This window comes from Aythya ferina, assembly GCF_964211825.1.
Source record: "Aythya ferina genome assembly, chromosome: 1".
Taxonomy (NCBI): Eukaryota; Metazoa; Chordata; class Aves; order Anseriformes; family Anatidae; genus Aythya; species Aythya ferina.
In genome coordinates this window covers 54,083,679-54,110,803 of record NC_140296.1, presented here as the reverse complement: position 1 = coordinate 54,110,803, position 27,125 = coordinate 54,083,679, and the positions used below count along the sequence as shown (strand labels likewise).

The following is a 27,125-nucleotide window of genomic DNA, read 5'->3' as shown; positions in this document are numbered from 1 at the left end:
GTACCCACTCTAACAGCACAGATGTACGTTCTTTCAGCTCTGACCGCTGTATTGAAGAAGAGATTCCTGAGATTGCTCATTTGCAGCCTCCCTCGGTCATTTTTCTTGCTGTTGCAGCATTAAAAGCCAAACTAACTAACCAGCCCAGGTGCATGCTTCAGTACTTGACTGCAAGGTAAGAAAGATCCTCTCCATCCTATCGGAGCCGCATGAAGAGCTGCATCTCAGCAGATGGATGGATAGAAGTAGCCTTCAAGAGTACCTGGTGCTGCAAACCACGGCTCTTTGGGTTGCAGTTGCTCAGATGAAGTCTCTCCCTACGTGCAGGCAGACCTCGTGGAAAGCTGTGTGATCTTCATGGTTACCTTCCACCCCAATGCTGCCACCTGTTGAAAAGACTGGCAGCCACTCAAGTGGTGGCTGTTTTCATGTTGCTTGCCTCTTCTTCCCTCAAAACTGCTTCAAACCGGGGGCTGCTTGTGACACCTCCTGGCCCCTTTTGCAGGGCTGCAGAGACCCTGCTCATCTGAAAGTACTGTAAAGCAGCAGAATTGTTCTCCCATTACTGAAAAAAAAAGCCAGAAAAACAAAAAACAACCCACCCCCCAAACAACCCGACACTACTCTTAAAGAGGCTTTAAGGAAAGAAGAGGCCAGTTCTTAGCACGCAGAACCTAGCAGAAGACGTGCATGAGATAGAGTTGGGAGTCACTAGGCTATGGTTTGCAGAAGACTGACCGACCTTGCAGCTGCCCTTCCAAAGGGGATCGTGCCCCTCTTCAACCTGCCCGCTCTACCCATCCCCTGCAGTGCTGCTGGTGCTCAAAAAATCCCAGTGAGCTGGTTCAGTGTGCTAAAACCATGGAGAACGAATCTGATTTTTCTTCCTGCTGCTGCTACAGGCTGAGTTTTCTATCGGTTTAACTCCTTGACTCCAACTCCCTTAAGCTGGGAGGTGACAGCCAGTGCCACTGCAAGGGAAGCAACAGCAGCACACAGCCAGGGGACAGGGACACTCTTTTTGGCAGCAAACAGCCCAAATTAGCTGCAATGTCAAACCACACCCTCAGGTCTCTGATGGCTAGGGAGACCAAAGGCATGGTGGAGAGGGCAAAGGAGAGACAGGAAAAGCGTGAAATCAAAACAGACCAAGGATGAAGAGAATACGCATACTAGATGCAAAGTAGGGGCTGGACTGTGAGTGTTGATCGTGGGAACAGATGGAGAGATAGAGAGAGAAATGACACCCATTACGCTCAAAATCATATGTGTGAGAGAGGGGGGAAAGGGGAGGAACAGAGAGTGTGCGGTGGGAGAGGTGGGATTCTGACAGACAGCGACAGGACCTGTAGGAAAGAATGGTTTAAGAAAAATTAGAATCAAAACTTACTGCTCAAAATCACAGCCTAGTGGCGTTTCAGTGTGGTTAAAGAACGATCCTTTGAAAAACAGCTTAATATTTTCTTTTAATGTTCGACATTTGCAAGGATCACCTGCCCCTTGTACATTGCATAGTCACACAAAAAGAGTTCCAAGGTACAACATAATCATCGGTTTTAGCCAGCCCAGCCAACATTTATAGCAATCTGTAAAAAGTGTCGAGTAGAGGCATGGCATCACACAGAATAAACCAGAACCAAACTGAATCAAACAGTCTTCCAGTTCTGTAGAGGACGGAGATGCAAACAAAAAGATTTTGATACCTCTGTGGCTCTCCATTAGCACTGGAACCAGAAAGGAATATTTATTAGGTCTGACTATAAATGTTTGTCTTGTGTGGGAGGTCTTAGTATAGTAATATGTATTAGAAACTTGATATTTTTCCAATCAAGCCTTTCCACTTCCATTTACATATATTTAATTGTAAATATTCATTTTTCCTACCTGAAGCACTTTAAATAAAAGCACAATCAACATACCCTACACGGAATGGGAGCGAATAGCTTAGGGGATGAGCTGGAGCATTGTTCCAACCTCTACATCACTGGTTCCAATCCAGCCCGGGTCAGGAGCCATGCAAGATTACCACTCCTCGCAGTGTGTGGGGGGTCTCGGAGGCTGAATTGCTGATCTCACTCTCATTCCTCCTGAACAACGATCCTCCCCCCAACCAATAAATCAGAATTGACACTAACTGGCATCTGTGCCAGTAGAAAAGGCAACGACTGGCAAGGAAACGTCCTCTCATGCACTGAAGTGAGTTTCTTCAGAGTGCAAACAACTTCGGTTTGCAATCTTGTCCATGTATACTTATCTTTTCCAAGCACCGAAACTCACAGACAATGGAATTAGTATACCCTCTCTCTGCAACTTTATTTAAAACAGAACCACGCGACGCACAAAAACTAACAAGTACGAAGCTGCCATTCAGCCCCAGCTAAATAGTTGTGCTCAGCACGGCCGGCCAGCAGCTGGTAGCGCTGCCTTTGCACGCAGCGTGTTTCTCTCTCTTTGCAGCGGGTGAGGTGGCAGGGAGTCTGCAAGCTGGCTACAGCCCTCCCGCTGAGAGCTCCCCGGGTCCATGACTGCTTTCAGCTGGCACAAAACCATGCCATTTATGCGCTGGGGCTACGGGCATGCTGAAGGAGTGCTTTTGTCCACTGCTGTCATCTGGTGTGTAGCTGAGGTGGGTGCATCATGAGTTGCTCAGATCAGCCAGAGCTACAGTTTGGCGACGCAAAACTTTTTTTTTTTTTTTTGGGGGGTGTGCGTGTGTGATGGAAAGCACGTTTGAGAAAAAAGAGAAAGCTTTTCTGGCAGGATGCACTGATTGAAGACAACTAAAAGAAGCCTGGAAGCTATTCTCCTAAGATGAGGTTACGAAACCAAAACGGTTAAATGGGTCAATATGTGAATAAGCATGAAAAAAAACAAGGTTTTATCAATTGGTCTTGTTAAAAATGTAAGTTAGGAAGCAGGGAGAATTTCACATATTCAAACCTTTCTTCAGGCAGTGAACTTCAAGCCAGAGTTTAGGTAGGCAAGAAGTTTTGTAAATAGGTCATATTTGAAGACTCCAGCCACCCCACACCCATGGGTATCACGTACCGAATTAACTGACATCTTGAGTATTAGCACAGTCATCCTGACCCACTGCTACAGCATGCGTTAGTGATTTAATAACAGAACACCAGTGGATGTTGGTTATGAAGGAACGCTAACAGACCTGAGCAGAAACGCATGTCCGTGGTACAGCTTACCATGAGAAAGTGATACTTAATTGCTACAGTTACATTAATAGTAAAATCAAAATTTTATTTTCAAATCATTGGATTCAATGCCAGACTAAGAGGATAATGTTACCTGTTGACTTACGGAGCAATGTGGAAAAGATTAAGAGACAACATCTGATGCTTTGTATTTTTACCCAGATGAACTATGAATTCTGAATTCATTTTATGAATTGTTGTAGGGTATACTTAAAAGGTCAAATTAAGATATCATTTACCTTAACACTGGCAGGCTGAAGTCAGAGGGACTACAGGAAGTAAGAAAGTACTTCTGGAGAATGAAATAAATAGAGTGCCTATTCTGAAAGTCACATGCAATTTTTCTGCATAGGTTAAAACTTTTATCACGACAGATCATAAACTATAAAGTAGCTCTTGTGTCTATCAGAAAATTCTATTTTGTGTGTGAATTTCATGTCTTATACATGAGGACAGATAGAACTCTTTTACTGCATTATTGGAGACTTATCAAAAACAGGATGCTTTTTTCTTGAGAAGATGAAAAGTACAGAGATAAGCAGGGAAATAAAGACTGAAGTTTTAACCAATAATATTTTTGTGTGGTTATCAGAGGAATGTAATAATTAATCTTTTAATCACTCTGAAGATTGTGTGAAATCATAATATCTCATCTTTTCCAGCCTCAACCTGCCATTCTTGATCTGAATTACAAACAATAAGAAAGGAGATGATTTAATGAGCAACTTTGTCATGTTGCCATTTTGCCTTAGTCAAAGGCAAATGTCTACTTTCACCTCTAAACTGAAATGGAATAGACTTATGTTTCAACTATGCTCACAGCTGAGGCAAACACGCATGGAAAAGTTAGGGTTATTTTAAAGCTAGAACCCTGGTGTCTTCACATTTTCAAAAAGGCATAATTAAATACATACTATTAAGAAGAAACAAACATTTGTTTACTAGGAAATAAAATCGGCGTCGTGAAGAAACACACTTGTATGGCGAGAAATCTAAAATATGAAAAATAATAAAGTAAATCCTAAGAGAACGATTGCAGTCACAATGGTAATAGGTATGTTCTTATTACGAAGGAAAAAATGTCAGCACGATTTCATCATACTCAATAAATAGGCACTTCAATAAAGTATATATTTACACTGGCTTTCTGAATGCTAGGGCATCACAAAGTAGTATGGCTTTATTACAATGGATGGAAGATGGCAACTACTTAGAACCCAGTGCCAACATGGATTATAACAAATCCAGTGAGTATTTTGTTTTTCAATTATTCATAGAAAATTTAATCCTGATTAAGTATCCTTGGGCAGGAATTCATGGGTAGTTGATGACTGAAACCAACATTTATTTGAAATGCTTCTGTTAATTTAATCTGTGTATATGGCTTAATTATGATTGAATCCTCAGTGTAAGAGAAATGAATTATATCAGGATTAAAATTCTAGTACCACATCACCCATTCCATTTTCTTTGCCTTTTTTTTTGCGAGCCTGCTGTTTTAATTACCTTTATGTTACTATATCTTCTAAGCCTCAAATATTGTTTAGAACTTTACTGGGTGAGATTTTTAGTTACATTTATTTCAAAAAAAGGAAAATATAAACTCTATTTCCGTTCCCATTAAAATTCTAACCAATATGAACAGTAATTGCAAAAAATGCTTTTCTTTTACACCAATACTAAAGAAAAATTTCCCACGGTTAGTTGTAAACATTTATATACGTTCTTAGTGGACTCTCCCTCTTTTGTTTCCCCTTTTATCCCTATACATAAAATGTATTTTTTTCTAAAGCACAAAAATAAAAGAACTTGTATTCGTCGTTATGCATCACACCAATTTCACAACTGGCCTATTTCAGACTTGTTGGAGCTTGTCGACATTTTAAGAACTGCATTTTATAAGACCTTCAAACTTAGTATTGATACAAAGCAGGAATATTTTTTGTGGCTGTGAATGGGAGAGAAAAGAATTATTGTACTTTTCTGTGACATGGCTCAGCACCATGTGCTACCCACAAACCATCTTCAGGAAATGATTCAAATTATGGATTTTTCCCACTCAGCAATACTTGAAACACATTAATCTAAGGACTGTGTCAGACCAAAGGTCCGTGAAGTGCTCTGATATCACCAACCGGTTTTCCAGTGAAACTGATGTATCACATACCTGTGACATAAATACCTGTATGTTTGGGTCATTATTGCACATTTATTACATAACGTATTCTTCCTAAACATCTCAGAAGTGATGTCGATTTTTATGTCCAGAGGATACTGTTAGTGGCAATGTCACTGATGATAATGAAGACACTTCCCAATATAGACTATGAGAGAGAAAAAGTCTGTAGAGGATAACCATGGAGATGCTCTGACAGAGGATAACACCTATGGTAATAATCTAAAGACAAAAAAAAAACAAAGAAGGGAAAAAGTAAGTGAAAAACAAACCCAAGTACATTTTTACCAGCACATTATATAAGTGCTTGAAGTTTAACTTTAAACCTTTTAATGCTGCTGCAGTTACAAAAGATTTGAATGTGAACCTCAGGTCCAGGATTCATGCTCTCACACCTGGATGTTTTTGAATCTGTAGATAGCCCTGGGCAAGTCACATAACCCCTTCTGGCAGTCTCTGTTCTGGGGAATTTCAGGCTTGCAATTCACCACCCATGCAGTTCCACAAGCAGAGGTGATGTTTAGATATTCTATTCTTACAACAAACAGAGATGAATAATAAAAAAAAAAAAAGCCTGAAAACACTTTGCACTAGCACAGTCATGGAGCTCTGATGGTAGTCATTTATCAGTCTCACTTAGACCTCTTTTCAGAGCAAGCCTCTTGATCTGTAGATGTATAAGGCAGTTCTTATCAAACCCATAAAGGTAACTACTGTTTCTGAGCAAGCAGAAGTCTGAATTGAGGTACAGAGGGTCTTTTCAAATACACATTTTTCTTCCATAAATATGGTATTCATTGATCATGTATTCCTTTATTATATTTAAGTGCATTTAAATAAGGAAAAACACAGCTAAATTGTCATAAGGTAGGAACTGGAGCTGCACACAATGGTTAAACTTTCTCAAAATTCAAGAGCAGAGCAACTGTAACCTCCCTTCAGTAAACTCAAACTCTCAAAATATTGCAAAATTTCCTGTACTGGTCCCAATTCTAAAGATTGCCCATCCTACCTCAATGATATTTTCACCAAGAAACTACTAACAAAGAGACTTTTGGTTGATCAAAAGGAGTTCTTTTTTTCCTCCCAAGTTTAATTCTTTACACAAAAAGAATCAAACACAGTATTTCAGGTACTATATTTTTTAGTAGTATGTTTTCTCCCCTCATATATTCCCTGCACAAATAAAAGCTTATTTTTTTTTTCTGAAAATATTTGCATACAAATGCACAGATGGTTATAACCATAAAGAAAAGCAGCAAACTCTACCCTGGAATGAAGTAGTCAATCACCCGAGAATAGACGTGCACTTTATCTGAACATGGCAGGCTCCACACACTAGTTCTCCAGTTTCCAATATGTTTAAGCAACCGAGAAACCCAATGAGTCCACTTTTGTTTTTAACTGTTTAGAGCTTACAAACCAAACTACACATTTGGATAGATCTCTTAATCTAAAGAATACAGTTCAGCTACAGGTTCCCTGACCTATTTAGCCACATAAAGCTTTTAAATGCTGAAGACTAAAAAGCAAACAAAAAAAAATCCACTGATTTATCTTTCTACTAGCTTTGTTAAAAGAATCCCCAAGGTGTTTTTAATTAAAAAGCAAACAAGCAAACAATAAAACAAAACACCCCCTCCACATTTTCCTTTGACTTAACCATCTCCCCACCCCCCCTTAGTCTAGAAACGATTACCCTTAGATGATTCAAACCCAGTATGCCTTTGTAAAATATGACTCACATTAGCATCAATAAGAGCTGTGTGACTAAGACTTTTCAAGTTGCTTTGGGGTCATAAGATTAACAGCCTAAGAGCATGAGTTTGCTAACAAACAGTGAACATGAAGAACAACTACTATTCAAATTCCATCTCTTTTATCTTGCCTGTACATACCTTTTCTCTTTGATATTCTCTGAATATTACAGAAACGGTTGCAAGACATGGGTGGCACAAAAACCAGAGAATGCAGGCCTGAAAGAGAAGAAGAGTATAAGTTATAAAATAACTATACGCCAACTAAGAAGAAAGAGATGACAGTTAGAGGAACTGCATTTACATTTCTGTCTTTTTTATGAATCCATTGTTTAATTTTCAATCAACAGAGTGAAAACCACACAATGAAAGGTGGGATTTCTGTTTAAAAAAGCTCTATACTCCTTGTCAAATTAAAATGACTGCTCAGAGCATGATGACAGAGTGCAATTTAATCAAATCAGACACTTAAATATTAACTTTCATATGGAGGAAAACAGTTTAGTGCTTCAGTCGACTGCGTGCCACAATTACTTTTACAGCAAAAGGGATCAACTTCTATGATGTAACCCATACTTTGGCAAAGGTGATATAGAACTCCCTTTTCAGTGTGCTTCTCTCCACTGTGATGATCTGGTAAAGACCCGCAGCCAACGACAAGGCTAGGCAAACTCTGAGGCCAATAAGCAGTCCACTTGCTAAGCCATGGTGTGAATGGTAGCTGTGGTGATTAGTATCTTCAAACTGTTCCCAAATTAATAAAAGGCTCTGGAAAAGAACAACAGCAATGTACATTTAGAAAAAACGAGGTTACATTAAATGCCGATTACCCTTCCCATGACAGATCAAATTATCAGCACAACTGGCCATGTTACAGAAAATAACCCACAACCTAGGCTGAGTTGCTGCTTTGGCACTACCTATTACTCCAAATGTGACTGGCAGGAACAGGGTTTCATTTGTTGCATTCGGTAACTTTTAGAAAGTTTGACAAGTTAAAGTTTCCTCTCATTTGGGTAGAACGAATGCAGCATTTTAGCATAAGTTCCAAAATAGTCATGTAGTTAAACAGGCAGCCTACTCAGCAGGAAGCCCACTGAAACGATTCCACTGAGCTACAGGGAGGTGTCTCCTTCCACTTGGGATCCACAACCTGTAAAGCTTGTTTCAAAGGCAGGCGACTACGCCTTTTCTTTCAAAATCCTAACAGGATTCACTTTTCCTTTTAAAGATGGGGAAGTAAGAGGGTGGTGCTGCTGCCCCTTTTATACAATAGCCCGAGGGCTAAAGCATTCACCCAGGTTGAACTTAGATCTCCCACAATTCCCGTCTTTGCCTAAAGGATATCCAACTCACATCTCCCACCTCCTTGGAGAGAGCCCTAGCTGCCAGGCTATAGGCTGTTCTTGGGTGGGCCACTCTCCACCTCTTCTATTGAAGCCGTGCCATCGTGGAGAAAAGAATTCAGAATCAGCTAGGTCAGAAACTGTGAGCGAGCTTGACTCTGCAAGCAACTGGCTTGGAAACCTCCTAGGGACTACGAAAGGCAGCGTCACAGGTTCCAAATGCTGTTGCAACACCTGGACAAGCACTCCAGCCAACAGATAATACACAGAAGATCGTAATCCTCCTTAACTCCCAGAAAAATTGCATCGTCTTCCTTGCTGTAGAACTCAGTGCTGCAGGAGGACTGTGAGAAAGAGTATTGACAAATTTTCTAAAGAAAAACAGACTAAGAGATGCCTATTTTCCGAATCTTAGTTGAATAGAAAGCAGGCGCCTACTTGTAGAGTTGGGTCTTGCCGAATAAAACCTTTTCAAGAGTAACATTACAAATTAGAATACTCATAAAGTTTAGACTCCCAGAAGCATGTAGCAGATGAGTGGCATTTGAAGAACTGAATATACACTGGAATCCAGTCCACCTACTGCAGACATCTAACTTGCACTTAGGTTTCAGGTGTCTAATAAAGCAGGCTTTCTGAAGAAAGGTAGTCAAATTTGATTTATATGAGCAAAGTAGCGCTAAAGGCCTTCAGAAGGAGACATTGTATGCCTCAATTTAGAAATCTAAATTAGTCAGATTCCTTTCTGAGCAAATTCAAAGGCTCTCTAATTACATTAATATCATAAAGACAGAAAGGTTACTGATATAAACTTTTTTTTTTTAATGTGTAATCCACCTGTGCATTCCAAAGGTGGGTGTCCTTGAGTCTCATCAGTTGAGACTAGATTTTTTTCACTTGGAATATCCTTTGAGAGTACTCTCTCCTTTTTTCCTTCCCTTACTCGAGCCATGACACTGTGAGCATGACTGCTGCCACTTCAGTTACTTCTCAACCACCTGGATAGAAAATGAAAGGATGGGAAAGAGAGAGAAGTGTGAAGCACACATCCTGAATGTCATGGATTAGTAGTAAACCATCCAGCCAACTTCTTCAAACACTGCCACTATAATGCTCTGTTTCTGGGTAGCTCCAAGCAAACACCTTACAACGATCAAATTATTCGACTGAGAATCCTCTCAAGGACTATGACTGAAATAAGACTAAACTACTTCTGAAACCTTGAGATAGAACACAGTGTTTGGTGGAGTTGTGGCTAAAGCACTAGTTTTGGTCTGAAAGTGATGAATTCTCAATGCAGAAGCTATTTCAGTTCAGGTAGAATGTACCCAGGCAACAACAAGGGTTTTACCAGTTGGAAAATCACTGCATTCTCCTACAGAGTATTTTGTTTTTTTTGTAATTTAGGCATGGGAAGAGGCAGTCTTTAACATTCCTGGACTGGACATACACTCTCTGAGAATATTAAAAAGCAACAACAACAAAAAAACATAATCTCAGGAATCTTCCTGAGACTACCATGCAGCTGGGGCTGAAGAGATACAGACTGACAGATGAAGGTATGATAACACTTAAAGAAGAAATTTTAGGTAGACACAGAGCTACCTCAACCTTAAAGAACAGAGATCATGAGGGTTTGAATTTTTCTTAACCTACCACCAAAAGTAACAGCAAGGAAGGAAGCCACTTTCATGAGAAGATGACAAAGAGCTGGAGTAAAGGAGTCATGAGAACAAAGTCCAAATCCTAATGGGAAAACAGCGTCTGAAAGCATGGTATGCTCTGGATGAGCCCTTTAAAGAATGTAAATCGTGCAGACAACACAGAAATCAGTTGAATAAAGACTGTAGTGACAACAACGTAAGATCACATAAGTCCAGCTTCCTTCAGCTTCACTAGGTTACTACAAGAAGCAGAAGGCAGAAGCATCAGAGGCAGAAATGGACCTGTCAGTGCAACACATGAGAAACCTGGAGAAGGTGAACATGTGTCACTGCTCTTCCTGTGAGCTGGAACTGTTCTCACTCACTGGAGAGAAGCAGTATTCTATAAAAAAGAAATCTGTGCTGTGGAGTGTTTCTAGGTTACAACAGATGAGGCAATATGTTCTCAGTGAAGGGAGAGCTCTCACTGACAAACTTGTTCTTGAAGTCAAAATCTCACTGGTTGGCCATGCCTGAGGAATTAAGGTCAATGAGCCCTGACGTCCCTCACCTTATCCACAGAAAGACACGTATCTACTCACTTAGCTGTGATATCAGGAGTAAGCTGAAAGAACACCCAGACACCAACAAGCTCAAGCTGAAACTGGACGCATTTTTTTGTTACCATTGAGCAGAACTACGTTTCAGCTCTGGGAAGAAATCAGGGTGAATATCCTACTTGTTATCCAGCAGAACAACTGTTGCTCAGGCTGTCTACGAAAGAACTGGATGAGCTGGGTAGGTGCACAGCTGAAGAGCTGACTCACACTAGCTATGTCCAACATTAAAGTCCAACTGCTTCTCCATTAAATAAAGGTGAATGACCATCTCCTTGTTTACATCATGCACTGTTTGAAATGCCTGACAGCACCTGTACATAGTTCTGACTTATCTTGGTTCTCCAGTGGACACCACTGCCCAGTCCTGGTCTCCCTCAAGCTGCTGGGAAAACTTTGCTCCGGTCATCATCTCGATGTTCCAGTTATACAAGTCGGACCTCCACATCTGCACAACGAAGAACCAGACAGTTGTCTCTTTTGTCAGAAGGAAACAATTACGGTAGAACCCCTTCTCCTCCTTGCTGTGCCAACACTGACTGTATGGCAAGATAACATATCAATCTCCAGCAAGAGCAGGTTCACATGGGACTGATCATCACAGAGAGATAAGGGGAACGGGGAAGCAAAAGGGAAATGAGAAGTGGCAGCAAGGCAAGGCAGATCAACCAGCTGCTTCAAACTGTATCTAGTACTTGGGTATCCGGTGTCATGAACTTCAGCACAGCAAAACATGCTTCAGATCTGAGGTCAGAGGCAGAGTTCATTCAGAGCACACCTTTTGGGACATAGCGAAGAACCTCTGTGAAGCACGGCTTCTCACGCATTAAGATTCAGTATGCATTTTGATCACAGCCCTGAAAGCTGAAACTGTTCAGATCTATGTGATAGGAAAGGCTTGTCGTCACTAAAAAGTTTTGAACAAGGTTTGTGCCTCAGCAGCAAAGACTGGAATCTTTAATGAATGCGGAGTGGCCAGGAATCTTTTGTTCTGAGGATGAACAAACACACACCCACACAAAAAAAAGAACAAGTTAACCCAAGGGGAGATGATAAATGGTAGGCTTGTCCCTCCCTTTGAGATGCTACCTCTTCATAGCCACAATGACCACAAGAGATTTGCTGGCTAGGTGGCAATGTCCACCCTACACCGATGGCAACCTGTAAGCACAGCCCAGGAAATTGCTGGTGTTTGTGAAAGAACAAAAGGCAAGAATTAATACCGTCAATACAAATAGGAACAAAAAAAAAAAAAGGCAAGCAATGCTGAGTAATTTGAACTAACTGCAGAAAAGCAGAGACAGATAGTTTGCCAGTCAAAAATGCTTATAAATTCAGGAATAAAATGGTTTCTCAGGCTGTCTGCTTGCTTGACCTCCCTGGTGATGAGATGAGAGCAGGTAGTGTAGAATGTCAATAAAACTAACGCGGTTCAATCTCTATCTGCTGCTTTAAGGTAACACAGGTGGTTTCCAGTACCCTCTACAACAATCCCGAGAACACCTCTGATGACCCACGTAAGTCTGTCCAGTCTCTGAAAGGGGAGAAGCTAGCTCTCCTATAAGACATTTTGGGAAAGAGCAGGTTGGAAAGGATGTTATTCTAGGTTTTTTATCATAAAAGTGATCATGTTACAGCAGGTATGATGCCCACATCAATCTAGACCAATGAACAATAGACTAATCCAGAGAATGAAATCTTGAGGCCACCACCTTTGATGTGGCCCGGGATCTGCTCCCCTGAGCTCAACAACCACATTTGCTATTAAGGGGAGGAAAACTAGCAGAAATTTCTATGTACTGAATTGTGTGATGAAAAACACCCTCTCTAGAAAGGCCAAGGGTACTTTTGGTGCCAGGGAAACTTTGCTGGAGACAGCAGACAGTGAGATGGACTGCAGAACCACCCAGGCAACGACATACTCTGACATCCATACTCTGTTCCTACAAGGCTCCTCCCAAACATATTCCCAATGGTACTGAGAAGGGAGATGTGGTAGAGATGCACCTTCACGGTGACAAGTAAGACAGCCAACTTTGTACTAATCCTCCAGTGGTGCTCAAATAGCCAATGTAAATATATCATGGACCAGTACTGAAAGCAGAATATATATATGATGCCTGCCCCATTTTTTTTTACCACAGCTAAAAAAAGATGAAGCTGATGATACTGAGTGCCCTTTCTATGTATAGTAAAAAGGAAACAACAACAACAAAACTTTCCAGTCTCAAGTGACAGAGCACTAACACACCCATATGCATGTACCAGTGGAGAAGCATGAATAAAATTAAATACTTTAGAAGTCTTCTTTACTACCAGCATGTAAAATTTCTGGTGCTAGACGGGTGTCAAAGTACGGTGGAATGAACCTATCTTTAAATTTCAACAGTCCCATTGACCTTAATAGGCTTTGGTTTATATTCTTAATTAGCAAGAATACTGTCAGCTCCCAGCTACTCTTAATGTTTTAGCAGTCCACTTATTTAGTTTGGAAGCAACACTAATTACAGACATTACTCAAATGGCACAAAATCTTTAGTATAATCTCTTCCTCATTACTGTCTCCAGTTTCTCCCTGTTCTTCTCATTCTCAGTGGCTTTCAAATCCTCTTGTCTTTATGCTGTGATTTAAAAACATTTGTTTACAAAAGACACCACCAGGGTTGGATGATCTCCATTACAATTTACTTTTAAGTTACTGGTTTACTTGACTTTCTAATTTATATTAATAGAAAATATTTGAATGAAATTATGTGTCAGACCATTTGTTTATTTGCAAGAACAATTCTGCAGCACATGAACCTTTCAAGAATTGCCTTTTATTGACTGAAAAGACTATTACACATTCTGTTTGAGTGGTTCTAAGAAAAGGATGGAGTCTCAACTTTTTTTGGTGACAGGAAGATTGCTGTAAGAATTTCTCTCTCATCCTTCTTCCCATGCTGCTTGTCGTCAACCCCAATGTTGTAGTTCACAAACTCCTACTTGTACTGATTACAGCTATTTATAGGATGACACTACAAATCAGATTGGTAAAATGATAGTGCTGAAATCTCCTTTTTATTTTATTTTTCTCCCATTCAATCTAGATCATTCCATTGATCTTGTTTACAGTGTAATACTATGAACAATTGGCACAACCTGGAGTTTGAAAAACTGTGGGAACTTCTTAAGTGGTTTTACTGCTGAACAAAAATATACTGTGGAGCTACACCTTAGATTGTTAAAGTAAAGAGGAGGTGTTGTTACCTATTAGACATACTAGGTGCACATTATGCTGTGGGTTTTGTTTTTTTTTTCCCCAGTCTTGATACTCCCTCCCTCATAAAATATTGAAATTAGTTGGTTCACAGTTCTGTCATACTTAATAGCAGCTGTATATTTCAGTATAAGAATGAATATAAATACAAACCTGTGTAACAACAACTACTACAGCAATGCCAGTAGATGCTGGAGTGGAATCCCATTGAAGAGGTCTGCTATGAGATTTCTTCATTCTGCCTATTGTCCAACCCATGCACAGACTCAACAATAAATACAGCATTTGTATCTGAGAGACTATGTCACACACTATTGAAAACAAAAGGAAAATATGTAGGGTCACAACAACTACAACAACAACAAAGTTTTTTTTTTTTTTTCTACAGCAAAGAGAAACACTCCATATATCTGCAAATAAAGAACAGATATTTATGCCTTGGTATCACCTTTATTCATGATCTTCACAGTTTGACTAGCTGATGTCGCTTTGCTAGAAAATCTGGATTTTTTGGCCATTTTTAAATGACTAAAACTTTCCTCTCCTTATGTTGCAATTCTGCAATGACATGGGCAGTGCGCCACATCCTTCCAAATCCCACTCCTGTTGTGTCCAAGAAGTCTAGGCTCAGGAGTCCACCTGCATAAATAGACTTATAAATGCCACAGGACTAAAGTCATATGTATGTTAATCACACTGCAAATATGAAACATGATGAAATGAACTCCTTTCTTCATTCCACAAAACTTTTATTCAAAAATCAGACAGTGGCATTGTACTTTAAATTAACTGCGTTTTGTCTTAAGGATAGAGTAGCTTGCAGTAGAAAGCACATTTAGGACAAATTCCACACTCAGATACTTAAAGGGGAAAACATAATGACTAACCCTAGCACAAACTTCATTTGGAGCAATAATCTGTCTGTATTTCATTTCATTAAACGCAAACTCCCTTTGCCTCGTTTCACTGTGTCCATTCTTTTGGCTCTGTTTGGGAACAATTAACACGTACTCCATGAAGTTACATTCTTAATCAGCGTCTCGAACTTGTGTTTGAAGCTGTATCCGAATAAAGAACACTTTACGCTAGAATATATTAAAATCTTTATTTTTCAACCCTGCTGAAATACTACTGACATTAGAAAGAACTGAACACTTCTTCTGGGGTGTTGTTAGCTTTAGAGTCAAGTTTCTGACTGAAGCTTATTGAAAGATTTTAAAGTTAGTGCACGGACTTGAGTGTACAGTGAGTACAGGCTCACTTTCCTAATGCAGCAGAGATGTATAAGCAGCTTGAGAAATCAGTTCTTACATTATGTAAATTTCAAATTTGTTACAGAAATTAGAGATGGGCACTACACACTTTTTTTGTTCACTTGATTAATATTTTAGTTCATTTAAATTTGTTCTGTATTTGATGTTTCCACTAATATTATCAGATATAAGATAAATATTTCTATATCACAAAAGTAAAACTTCTACTTTTATGAAACAACTGGAATGTATTAACAAATAAATATACTTTCACATTTACTAGAAATACTGCAATACAAAATGCTGCTCCTGTACAGAAATTAATATACACACAAGGGATGTGTGTCAAATGAAGATCAGCTACTGTATTTCCCTGATGGTCAGCAGTACTAGCAAAATATGGATATAAAACAGATTTAAACATATTACTCATGGGATACATTTGGTATTCTCATGCTTTATATAGTTACACCTAACATATTCAGGCACCTTTGTCATTTAGGAAATGTCAAGAGCTTTTAGTAAATACAAACTTTAATAAAATGAACTGGCATGGTTCTGTGACAAAATGATCTTGGAATTATTTTACAATGCTAGCTACGGAGACATAGAACTCTGTGGAAAAAAAACACAAAACTGTTCTGCGAGCTCAAGGCATGCCAAACCAGCATCACAAATCCAAGCTACAGAAGTGACTGAACGAATCTGGATACTCTAGAGAGCATTCAATCATTCATTTTATTTTCTGTCACTCCTTAAGATAACCTCCCTGTAAGTTATAGCCAGACGTCATCTCTCAGTCACATCTCGGATACAGACATTGCTCTGCTTAAGCGTGGCAACAAAGCAAGTGGATTCCCAGACAAAACGGTGTAACACAAATTTTCAGCACTGTTTTTAGTGTTTGTTACCACTTACATCTTGCTTGAAAGCAAGAAGAGGCTTTACGATTGAGCAGAATTTTGAAAATGACAATTGTATGATATTTTTGAAAATGACAATTAGTTTTAAATACAGTGGGAAACTCTTTTAGCTGAATCACTCAAATTCAGATAGTGATTCGAAAATACTAATTTATTCTTAGTAACCTCCGTTTTAAGCAAATAATAGTGTGGTTTTCACCACAATACGTGCACAGAAAATCTAAGATGCAGCTATTTTCTCTGAAGTTCTGGTTGTGCAGTTAACACTGGATTTCTCAGCAGGGAGGAGTTATGACTACGTCCATGTTCTCCACTTAATTTCATTTCAGAAGATCAGAAGACAAGAGGGAAAATTTATTAACACAGTTGCTGGAAAGGCTGCAAAGACTCGCTAACTCAAATGCTTAAAACAAGGAGGAGTGTCAATTACTGTGGTGCCAAGTGCCATCAAGAGGCTGTTAATTCCAACTGCAAGTTTCTGAACTAACTCTATGAAGGGAAATATTTTTCTATGTAGGTTGCTACTCTATAATGCTATTGCACTATCATAGTACTACTTTCTTGAAGTGCTTCAAAAGCCCAATCAAAAAGGCAATGTATTAGCTTAGAAAAGATCATCCATTGCCTCAAATGTAAATTACGTGGAAAAAAAAAAAAAGCAACAAAGCAACATTAGATCCTGAAGAATCCAGTAAGAATAAACTAGTGCATTTTGGCATTTTACGTATGGGTGTTATAAGAATTCCGTTCCAATGAGAGCTAAGAATATCCATTCAGAGTGGAGAAGAATGCTTTGGTAACATCAATTTTTAACATAATCATTTTTGCATCACTCTAATCTTATCACTTGTGCTGTAGAATACTTTTTTTATTATAGTCCACATTAAATTTGCTAATAAAATGACACACTCCTTAAAATTTGATTAAGTTTTCCAAAATGCTTCAGCACTCTAGATCATTCTAAGTCCACAAAACTCTTTGACATATTCAAACTTTTACTCACTTGATAGGTATGTATTTAAGTACTTGTAGGATGGAATGTTAAAACAATAAAATCTTTTTAAAAATCCTAAACAACGTTACAGTTATAGAGCTTTAAATACAGTTACTTTAAGCATCCGGATTAAATCCTGTTTTTCAGAATAGCAACTTATAGTATTTCATGTTAAAAATACAGTGACATGGTACAAGATAATACAGTCCAACAAGATCATTCATTAGTGCATTACACAGATTAACATGTAAGAGTACATAAAAACAGCAGAGAGGCATACTCACATTCTGCCAGAGTTCCCATAAAAGGTGCTCCTATTCCATCCTTAGAATAACTGACAAAAGAATAGAAGATGATCTTTTTAAGTGAGTCTTAAATTTGTGTTTTTCCTGATAAGTACATTTAGGCAATGATGGAGTTCTAAAAAGTTAGTCATACGCTTTGCCACAATCAGCACATGAAAGACCACGTACTGATCTTTAAAATAGCATGTTCTTCTAGTCTTAAGGTTGAAAGCAAATATAAGCAGAGATACCTTGAGAAATGGAGGTAGTTGGCAAAAGCTGAACCAGCCTGCAACAATAATGCAGTTGACAGCACCTTTAATACAGTATGCATAGGTCCACGCTTCTTAATTGTTTGCCATAGGGACTGTGCATATATGCAAGCAGTTAAGAAGTATGCTAGAACAAGCAGGAAAAAAAATTCATGTAATCCTGTGGGATAAAAAAATAAAAAATAAAGTTAGTTTTTACAAAGAAAGTCTATTACTAGCAGTAAATAACTAAAAGCAAGATATATTATTTATATAATCACTAGGGATTACTACGCAATCATCAAGCAAAAGTGATAGTAAAGAGAAAATATAGCCTATTTTATCCAAGAGAGTCAGTGACTTCTTCAGACAGCTGACTATCATTAGACCTGACAAAGAATTTTTTATTCAACAATACCTTTTCTGAGTGTAGGAGAGATTCTGTTCAAATACAGGTTGACATACTGTTTCTTGATAAACAGAAAATAATTGTAGCCCATCTGATCTGACACATTTATTAAATGACTCATTTTTAGCTATGTTTTTTTTTGCTTTACTTTTTGAAGTCACAATCTGAGATTAGAGAAACCCAGGACTGTTCTATCTACTTAACCACTGGGTGTCACTCTTCCTCCACATAAAACAGCTATTCCAAGAAACACAGTTGACCAAGATTGACAACTTAGAAAAACAGCACAGGGAAAATGGACTTTTTTTTTGCACCAATCTAAAAAAATGTGCAAAGTTTTTGACATTTACAAAACAAAAGTAGTCTGATTTTCAGTCTAGCAGGATTTTGCTAAGATGCTTCCCTGAAAACCTGGATCCTGATTGTTTTTTTTTTTTTTTTCTGTTGTCTTGAAACAGAAAAGCTACCAGAGGGTCAAAAAGCAAAAATCACTGAAAACTTCTGTTTTCCTTCTCCAGTCTTCTTTGAAGATACGTGGTGCTCACAGAATCAAACTTTGTTTCTGGCAAAACAACTCTGCTAAAAACTTTCAATCAGATCTAAAGCTGAAAGCAAAAGAGAAACTGTGGATGATTGGCTTGACAGCAAAAGGATTTGAGAGAAACCTGCACTGAAATATAACTAAAAAAAAAAAAAAAGTTTTTTTTTTTTTTAAATAGTTTCCTGACTTCTAAATCACCTAGAGTTGGGGAGAGACTCTTGGGGACATGAGCATGTTTTATTGGAGGGTTTGGTTAATTACTTCTGGAGTAAGACATTTTCTTCAGAAAAGTTAACAAAGTTAAAAAAAAAAAAAAAAAAAAAAAAGAAACGTAACTGCAAAAATGATTATATCGGTAGCGTATTGGACATTGTCTTCGATACCTCTGCTTTTTACGTTTTTTTTAGATTCCAGGGTAGATTTAGATTAGACATCAGGAAGACATTCCTCACTATGGTTGTGGTGAGGCCCTGGCACAGGCTGCCCAGAGAAGCTGTGGGTGCCCCATCCTTGGAGGTGTTCAGGGCCAGGCTGGATGGGGCTGTGGGCAGCCTGGTCTGGTGGGAGGTATCCCTGCCCATGGCGGTGGGGTTGGAACTAGATCTTTAAGGTTCAACCCAAACGATTCTGGGATTCTATGACACAGAAAATAAAACATACGTATGTTAATTTCAAGTACCTAACTTTGAAATTCTGTTTACCTGGCCAGCTGCCTTTAGAAATGCTATGTCTTATGTAAATGCTATGTCTTATGTAAAAAACCCTACTATATAAAACAATAAAACACTACCTGCTAGGGACTGGAAACCAGGCCTCCTTCACTCTCAAGGCAAAGATCCTAATCAGAAGGTTACAGTTTCAAGGTCTTTACTACACTTTCCTTATAGTCCACTTCATTTTTGAGAACTCTTTGTGGCAGGGGCACAACTTTACTAACTTAAGTGAAAGGTGACCTACTGGAACCATCTGCAATTACGCAGTTTTTAGTCCCCTCAAGGAAAACCAAACCAAACCAAACCAAACCACAACAAAAAACCAAAACCAAAACAAAACCAAAAAACAACAACAACAAAAAACAGAACAAAACAAAATCCACCAAGAAATGAATCTGGATCTTTTCTCTGACATGATACTGTTCTAAGCTGCATACTTTAAGGGGAAAAAGGACAAAAATTATTCCCTAGAGATGCATAAGAGAGAGAGAGAGAGAGAGAAGAAATCCTTCTCAGTTCTTTGAAAAGTAGACATAGGCAAGTCTTTTCAGGATTCATAACAGTGTGGCTGGTTTTCATTCTGAATTAACAAAGGTATTCATTTGCAACCATGAAAGACATGGCATGTACATCTCAACTTATTTCCTTCACGGTGGCTCTAAATACCTGCACCCAACTCATTTCCACAGGATCACAGAATGGCTGAGGCTGGAAAGGACCTCTGGAGATCCTTTGGTCTAACCCCCTGCCAAGCAGGGTCACCAACAGCACATTGCACAGGATGGCATCCAGGTGGGTTTTGAATATCTCCAGAGGAAACTTCTAGAAGATTGACATCTCCTTGCTCAGCATGCAAGCTTTTCAGAGTTCTGCTTTACAGTGCTCAGAAACTTCATAAAAATATAGTGCAGAACTGCGATGGAGGTCTGTACACCACTTAAAGGCCACATGATATCATGATATCTTATAGTCTGTTGTCTTTCAATTTAGACAAGAAGTGCTACTGGTAGTATTGAGAGTAAGCGAATTAACTTTGAATGCACATCTGGATGCAAAATTCACTAAACAAAAACCACAAACCATGTTTGCAGAGTAAGAAGCCAATTAAGAAGTTAAAGAGCCTGATCAATACGTAAGTCTAGAAAAACAGGCAATTAACAGTGCTACTTCCTTACAGATTGCTCTAAATGTTTCAGCATGAAGATTTTCCTCCCTTCCGAAAGGAAGCCGCCATTGTTCCCTCTACATTCTCCTGAGACTGACAACAGAGTATACAATTTTTAGCACTACAGTTAGGCTAGATCTGGGTACGTTGGCTACATCTGTATATGAAGGCAGACTAAGCATATTCTTCCCATTCAACAGACTAAGTCAGTGTCATGTGGCATAGGCCTCCCAGAGCAGCGAAGCTATGCACTGTGATGAAGCACACACTGGGTTGATTTGAATGACCAAATTTTCATAAAAATTGATATATGCATTTCTTCAGCTGCTGTCTTGAGTCACTTCTAGAAGTTTTTCTTTTCTTTGCAGGTGTAGAGATTTGAATTTGCATTTTTTCAATAAAAAAATGTGGACTGCCAATCATCTCATCCAGTCTGCAGCCCGTGCATAACGTACTTGGAAAGACCCAGACAGTGAACTGAAGTTGTACTGGCAAAATGTTTATGTCATGCATGAACTCATTGCACAGAATCAAATTTTACAAATTTCAGCTAAGGAATTCCACAAATTAAACAAATTCATTAAAATCTATTTACAACCAAGTGGAAGCTTACAATTTCAACAGGGAAAAAGACACTATCAAAGATATGAACACAATCTTTCCTTGTTTACTACATTTGCAATTAGACAAGTTTTGACAAGTCACTCTAGAGAAAGGGAAGGATTCATCTGTAATGCCAGGAGATGAATCAAAGTTTACTCTTCTTTGAGAAAGTCAAATTCAAAGTAAGAGTAAGTATTCATCCCCCAGTGTCATGTTTTTGCAAGCACAGTAGGTAGTGATTGGCTTGGCTGATCAGACCTTAACTTATTAATCTAATTTTAAGAAAAAAAATCTTACCAGATTCCCCTGCGCTAAAGTGATCTAATGGATTCCCTTCTGCATCTGGATTTAGTAAGACCATTTCAAACTGAATATCCTCGGTTTCAGAATAATTCTCTTCGCAGGTAAACTTGTCTACATAAAACACATACCATGTTTCCGGATAAGGAATCTGGGACACTGTCAGATTTTGCTCTGTGTGGTTCACAGTCACTTTGGAAGAAAACAAACAAACAAAATGAGTAGATAACTTGTTTAACTTGTTTTTAGAAGCCCCATCTTCAAATAAAGATAAGATTTAAATATACATCATCATTTACAGATTATAAACTACAAACAGTATAAAACAGTCTTTGTTTTGAAAGCAAACCACAACACCCGAGAGCAGACTTCCATCCTCAACTGAGGTTTCAAGTAGGTGCAGCCAGGCGTTGGTGAGGATGCGCACCATATTCCTTTTCTCAGCTTTTGGGTTTGGTTTGCTGGGACGGCTCCATTCCACCAGAAGCCACTAACTGCAAATAGTGCACGCCATGTTTAATGTACTTCCACCCTCTTGCACAGTATCACTGGGACTCTAGCTATTGTGTTTTGCCAACAGACACTCATTCAGTATGAAAATTACATTTGAAAATTGAATAGAGTAAATTTCACTAAGACATTTAGAGCATAGAACAGGTACAGCCACATGCAAAATTTGCCAAATTGGCGTGCATGCCTTCCAGGCACATATTTTACAGCATCTTCCCCAAACTGACATAGACAATTTCAATTGACACTCAAGTACTGAGACCATTGTCTGGAAAAAAAAAAAGAAAAGTATATTTCAAATCAATGATGTTTAAAACCAGCTACGTAGGACTGAAAAGTTTCATCTTATTTCTGATATTACCACTATTTTTCCTAAGGGCAACTGTTAACCAGTACACAATCTTTCCAAAGTAAACATTTGCTGCAAATGAAGTTTGTGGCTCTATACATCAAGAACTGTACACTGATTACTGAATTAATTAATCAGTGTAACAGTGATCATTGCTAATCAGCTTAACCATAAATGAAAGCCATTTCTGTAGAAGAAATAATAAAATAATTACTGGACTGCTGATGAATTCATTTGAATAGTTTATAAGATGACAGTGGCTAAGGACAAGGAAAGAGAAAAAGTTTGTAAGGATTCTTCAAAACAAGTTGCTTTTATGCAAAGTTTTTTCTATAAGAAAAAGCTGCAAACATACACACAAAACAATCCTTAGCAAACTCATTATCCTTAAACCTTTTTTGACAAAATTTAGAACTAATTTCTAACTTGAAGCCTACCTGTGAAAAACATTCATGCAATTTAAGTAAACTTGTTTCGAGTTCAAGGAGTTATTTTCTATTCTTTGAAAGCGTGAACTCATGATCAATAGTTGGATCCAGCAAGAAACATACGACATGTCCCTCTGCAGCAACTGTCACAAAATACTGATTTGGAAAACACATGAAGCAGACCAGAAAAAAAACATTCTGAAAAAAGCAGTTGCTTTGTGGAACACATGCTTAACATCAGGTACATTTCAGATCTGTGTATCTTATTAAGCAAATATACAAAGTGAAGCAGCTCCCTTCAAAAATACAACCTTTGTAAAAAGGCAAATTAAGGATTTCATACGCTGCTTAATTAAAAAGCAAGTTAGATGGCAGTTTACAAGGGGGGCTCTACTCTCCAGCTGTACTCTCAGCTGAGATCTGGTATAGCCTTATTTGCATCATGACTAGAGATTACACAGCACGTTTAATCAGTTTTCCATCAAATCTGCAAGCTAACTCACGGGATATGAAGTAAGCCAAAATGGAAATGTAATTGATTTTGCCCAAGATCAGCGAACAGATCCAACTCACCCTGTGGTCATGTGATTCCTACACACAGTAGAAAACAGCGAATACATTGCTGGGACAGACAGGAGTGAAGGACCAAATGCTGGTCTTTTCATCAGCACTTCATGCTTAGCTCAGCTCAAGTGTAAGGGAACTACATCCTTAGAAGTGACATCTGTATAAGATTTCGTAATGGCAATGCTCCAGGACATCAATTAGTTACTCTAGGGGTTCTGGCTGCACAGAGGAAATATATTTAAAAGAGAAGCTGCATTCACTTAAGGTTATTAAATTTTATTTCTCAAAGGAAAAATCATGCTTTAAATTGGCTTTGTAATATTAGGATCAACAAATGGTGCAAAAATTGTTTTTGTATGTTTGTTCTCCAGTTACATAAAGGAAAACTTCAGTGTTTCACTTTCTTGTACATTCAGGTAGGTCCTCAAATTAAGCATTATCCTGATTAGCACATATTTAGTACTAAAATGTGTCTAACGTTTTGTACATCAAAGTTTGAGAGTTTGTGCTATCACATAAATGAAAATACTTTAATTTTGTTTTCTTGTCTTTGAAAATCCTAATTTTCCATGGAATTGAGAACAGTAGCCTCCTGACAAAGAAGAGGTGTTCCTCAATAAAAAAAGACAAGAGGCTAATCTACACACTCTGTACTGGTATAATTATAAATCCCAGTATTTATAACATCTAAATGGGAAAATCAGCGATGAATGTCAAATTACAAAATTGAAGAGTGAAAGAACATTAAATGATGATATAGGCAAGTTGTAAAATTAGGCAGCATTACTCAGACAAACAAATTTCTCAAGATGACCTTACAGACAGAAATGAAATCAAAAGTAATGATCATGATGTTGTGCAAGGGGAAGAAGAAAAAAAGAACAGAGGGAAAAGGTTTTACTCTTTTACTGTGTATTTGGGATACATACTCCCATCTTACAAGAATTCACTTCAGAGTTTTAGCAGGCTTCACTGGTTTGCCTTTAAGTTTTTTTTGTTTTTTTTTTTTTTTCATTCTACTGCAAGGAAAGTGATAATTCTAACTGCATATCTGACTGTCTCAACAATTTACATATTCTAACTACTTCAGTTTCATCTTACTACAGTATTCTTTGCACATTTTTAACAATCTTTTTTAAGGAAAAGTTTGAGGTTTATAAAAAAAGAAAAAAAGACTTTTACTCCAAGTGGAATTATAGGAAGTCTCTGTATTGAATGAGTAAATGAAAACTTCAGCTGAACGTGGATCTTTGAGTTGTGTGCAAATGGGAGCACCAGACTAGAACTTGGAAGTTCAGCTGTTTGCACTGAAGTCATTGTTTGTCAAGGACTGTTCGCTTTCGACTGATATACTACATCACAACTTGCAAGCAAAGTCTTCTGAAGTGATGCAAACAAAGCAATTGCATTCCTTGTATCCATTTTTAATTACAGGAGGTTGAAGTCCTGCTTTTGCTTAAGTTGATGCAAAGTCCAAATTCACTGAAACACTGGGGTTCTACATACACACAACTTAATTCATAAGGAGAGGAAAGCAGTAACTCACTTGTCAGTTGAGCTTTAGAGAATTTCTCTGTACAGCTGTGATCTTGGATACTGTTCTGCAGCTTCAGCCATTCCTGTGCTTGAAACAGGTGAAGTCTAGCTTCTTTTGTCACAGCTACTGCTACGTTGTTGATTCTGACACACAGAACAGCATGGTCACCTTGATATTTAAAAAATAAAATCAACTACTCTGCCTTGATGACAGTTATGCAAACAAAAAGCTAACACAGCAGAGATTTTTAAAAAGTAACACCTCTTTAAAAAGCTTCACTTTATTTCTAAAACTTTTACCACTAGTTTCTATAAACATCTGTATACTTTCACAAACGAACTCTAGTAATCTCAGTAGTACAATATTGCATGCACAATTCTCTAGTATGGTACCTACACAAGCTTTCAACACAACCCAGATGTCATTAACCTCCACTTCAAACAGCCTCCCCCCACTTTTCCTTTTTTTTTTTTTTTTTTTTTTTTGATTTCCAGATAATCTTTTTTTTTTTTCTTCCTTCATCCCATCTCTATTTTTATACACTTCCATGGCACTATTACAAGCATCATGGAGTAGCTCTCAAGTCTTATACCTGAAGAACTGGACTAAGTGGATCTTCATGTTATTGACTGATTAGAGCTAAAACACTTGATTATCAGACAAATTGATAGAAACATACTCACAAAGAAAACCAGACTTCAAGAGTGCTCTCTACTGTGTCAGTCTACCTGTAGTCTGCATCTTGGCATAGTGAAATAATTTAGCCATTTTAGAACTAGCCCATTTGCTGTAACTTATTTTGTCTGTCAGTTCTATGATCCTCAAAATCATTGAGAAATTCTTTCATTATATAGTGCTATGGACTTCTTTAACATAACAGTATTCAAAATAAAAATACAGGACTTAACAGAGAAGAAAAAAAATCAGCACTGCAAGAGTCTAAATTTACTTCAATTTAAGCAAGTTTGGTATGTCTTTTAAACTGTCAGAGCAACCTTCTTTCCCACCTAACCTAGGCAGCAGCTGGATGTGCAGCTTCAAATAAGCTCTGCCAGGAAGGTTTGCCTATTAAGAGCAAATAGCAGTGCTACAATAAATCCCCCCAAAAGGTTATCTCCTGGGACCTGTAAAATGTTACATGGCTAACAGTTTACCTAAGTTGCTAATAAAAGACTCTGAAAAACAGCAGGTTCTATAAAATCCCCCATGGCTTCACTGAGATCTCCCAAAAGGTATAGTTGTAAATATCCATACAGAAGTAGGAATATTTCTAAAGAAGGATGTAACATCAACCTGCATAATAAAGTATAACTGAACACTTAAAGCCCTCATCCTGAATCTTAATTGTCCCCCTCTGCTCTGCCCTTGTGGGGCTCCACCTGGAGTGCTGCGTTCAGGTCTGGGGCCCCCAGCACAAGAAGGACGTGGGGCTGTTACAGTGGGTTCAGAGGAGGGTTACTGAGATGGTCAGAGGGCTGGAGCACCTCTCCTATGGAGAAAGGCTGAGAGAGCTGGGGATGTTCAGCCTGCAGAAGAGAAGGCTCTTGGGGACCTCATTACAACTCAGTACTTGAAGGCGACTTATAAAAAGGATGGAGAGCAACTATTTACTCAATCAGATATTGACAGGACGAGGGGGAATGGTTTTAAACTAAAAGATGGGAGACTTAGATTTGCGGTTAGGAGGAAAATTTTCACCGTGAGGGTGGTGAGGCCCTGGCACAGGCTGCCCAGAGAAGCTGTGGGTGCCCCATCCCTGGAGGTGCTCAAGGCCAGGCTGGATGGGGCTGTGGGCAGCCTGGGCTGGGGGGAGGTGTCCCTGCCCATGGCAGGGGGGTGGAGCTGGGTGGACTTTAAGGTCCCTTCCAACTGAGACCATTCTGTGATTTTATTATTTTCTCAGATTTAAGCAAGGCGGTTTTTCTTCTGATCTATTTAGAGCACTCCCACATTTATCTCCTGGGACGCTCGCCTACCGACGTGGCGCCGCCCCCCCCACCCCCTCGGGCCCCAACCCAACGCCCTCAGCGGCTCCTACCGTGGAACTGGAAGCGCGCCAGGGGCCGCCAGGGCTGCAGGCGGGCGGCGGCGCTGACGAAGCCGCCCCGCAGCGTCTTGCCCCAGGCGCAGCCCCAGCAGCAGGCGCACAGCGCCCACAGCAGCCGCCACCGCATCGCCACGGCCCCTCACGTCAACTCCCCCCCCCCCACAGCCGCCCCGCCACGCCGCGCCCCCACCTCCCGCTCCTCCTCCGTCCCCGCCCTGCCGCCTACTGGCCGCGCCCCTCCGGG

At 39.1% G+C, this 27,125-nt stretch overlaps 1 protein-coding gene across 1 annotated transcript; it reads right to left on the bottom strand.

Moving 5' to 3' along the window:
• Positions 1 to 1,447: 1,447 nt before the first annotated feature.
• Positions 1,448 to 27,037, bottom strand: GPR180 (G protein-coupled receptor 180). The gene is made up of 9 exons (XM_084506839.1): positions 26,873 to 27,037; positions 24,844 to 25,002; positions 21,441 to 21,635; positions 17,713 to 17,893; positions 17,462 to 17,511; positions 14,161 to 14,318; positions 7,719 to 7,910; positions 7,284 to 7,361; positions 1,448 to 5,607 (listed from the first exon to the last, which is right to left on the bottom strand). The coding sequence occupies exons 1-9, from the start codon at positions 27,006 to 27,008 to the stop codon at positions 5,449 to 5,451; spliced, it is 1,308 nt and encodes a 435-aa protein (XP_084362965.1). The 5' UTR covers positions 27,009 to 27,037; the 3' UTR covers positions 1,448 to 5,448.
• Between the last annotated feature and the right edge of the window lie 88 nt (positions 27,038 to 27,125).

Bases quoted from the DNA above. Each gene is read 5' to 3' on its own strand.
- GPR180 (XM_084506839.1), bottom strand. From the start codon at position 27,008: ATGCGGTGGCGGCTGCTGTGGGCGCTGTGCGCCTGCTGCTGGGGCTGC. The intron at 25,003-26,872 runs GTAGGAGCCGCT...TTAAATATCAAG, and splicing joins GGCGCGCTTCCAGTTCCACG to GTGACCATGCTGTTCTGTGT. The intron at 5,608-7,283 runs GTATGTACAGGC...TTTTGTCTTTAG, and splicing joins GAGAATATCAAAGAGAAAAG to ATTATTACCATAGGTGTTAT.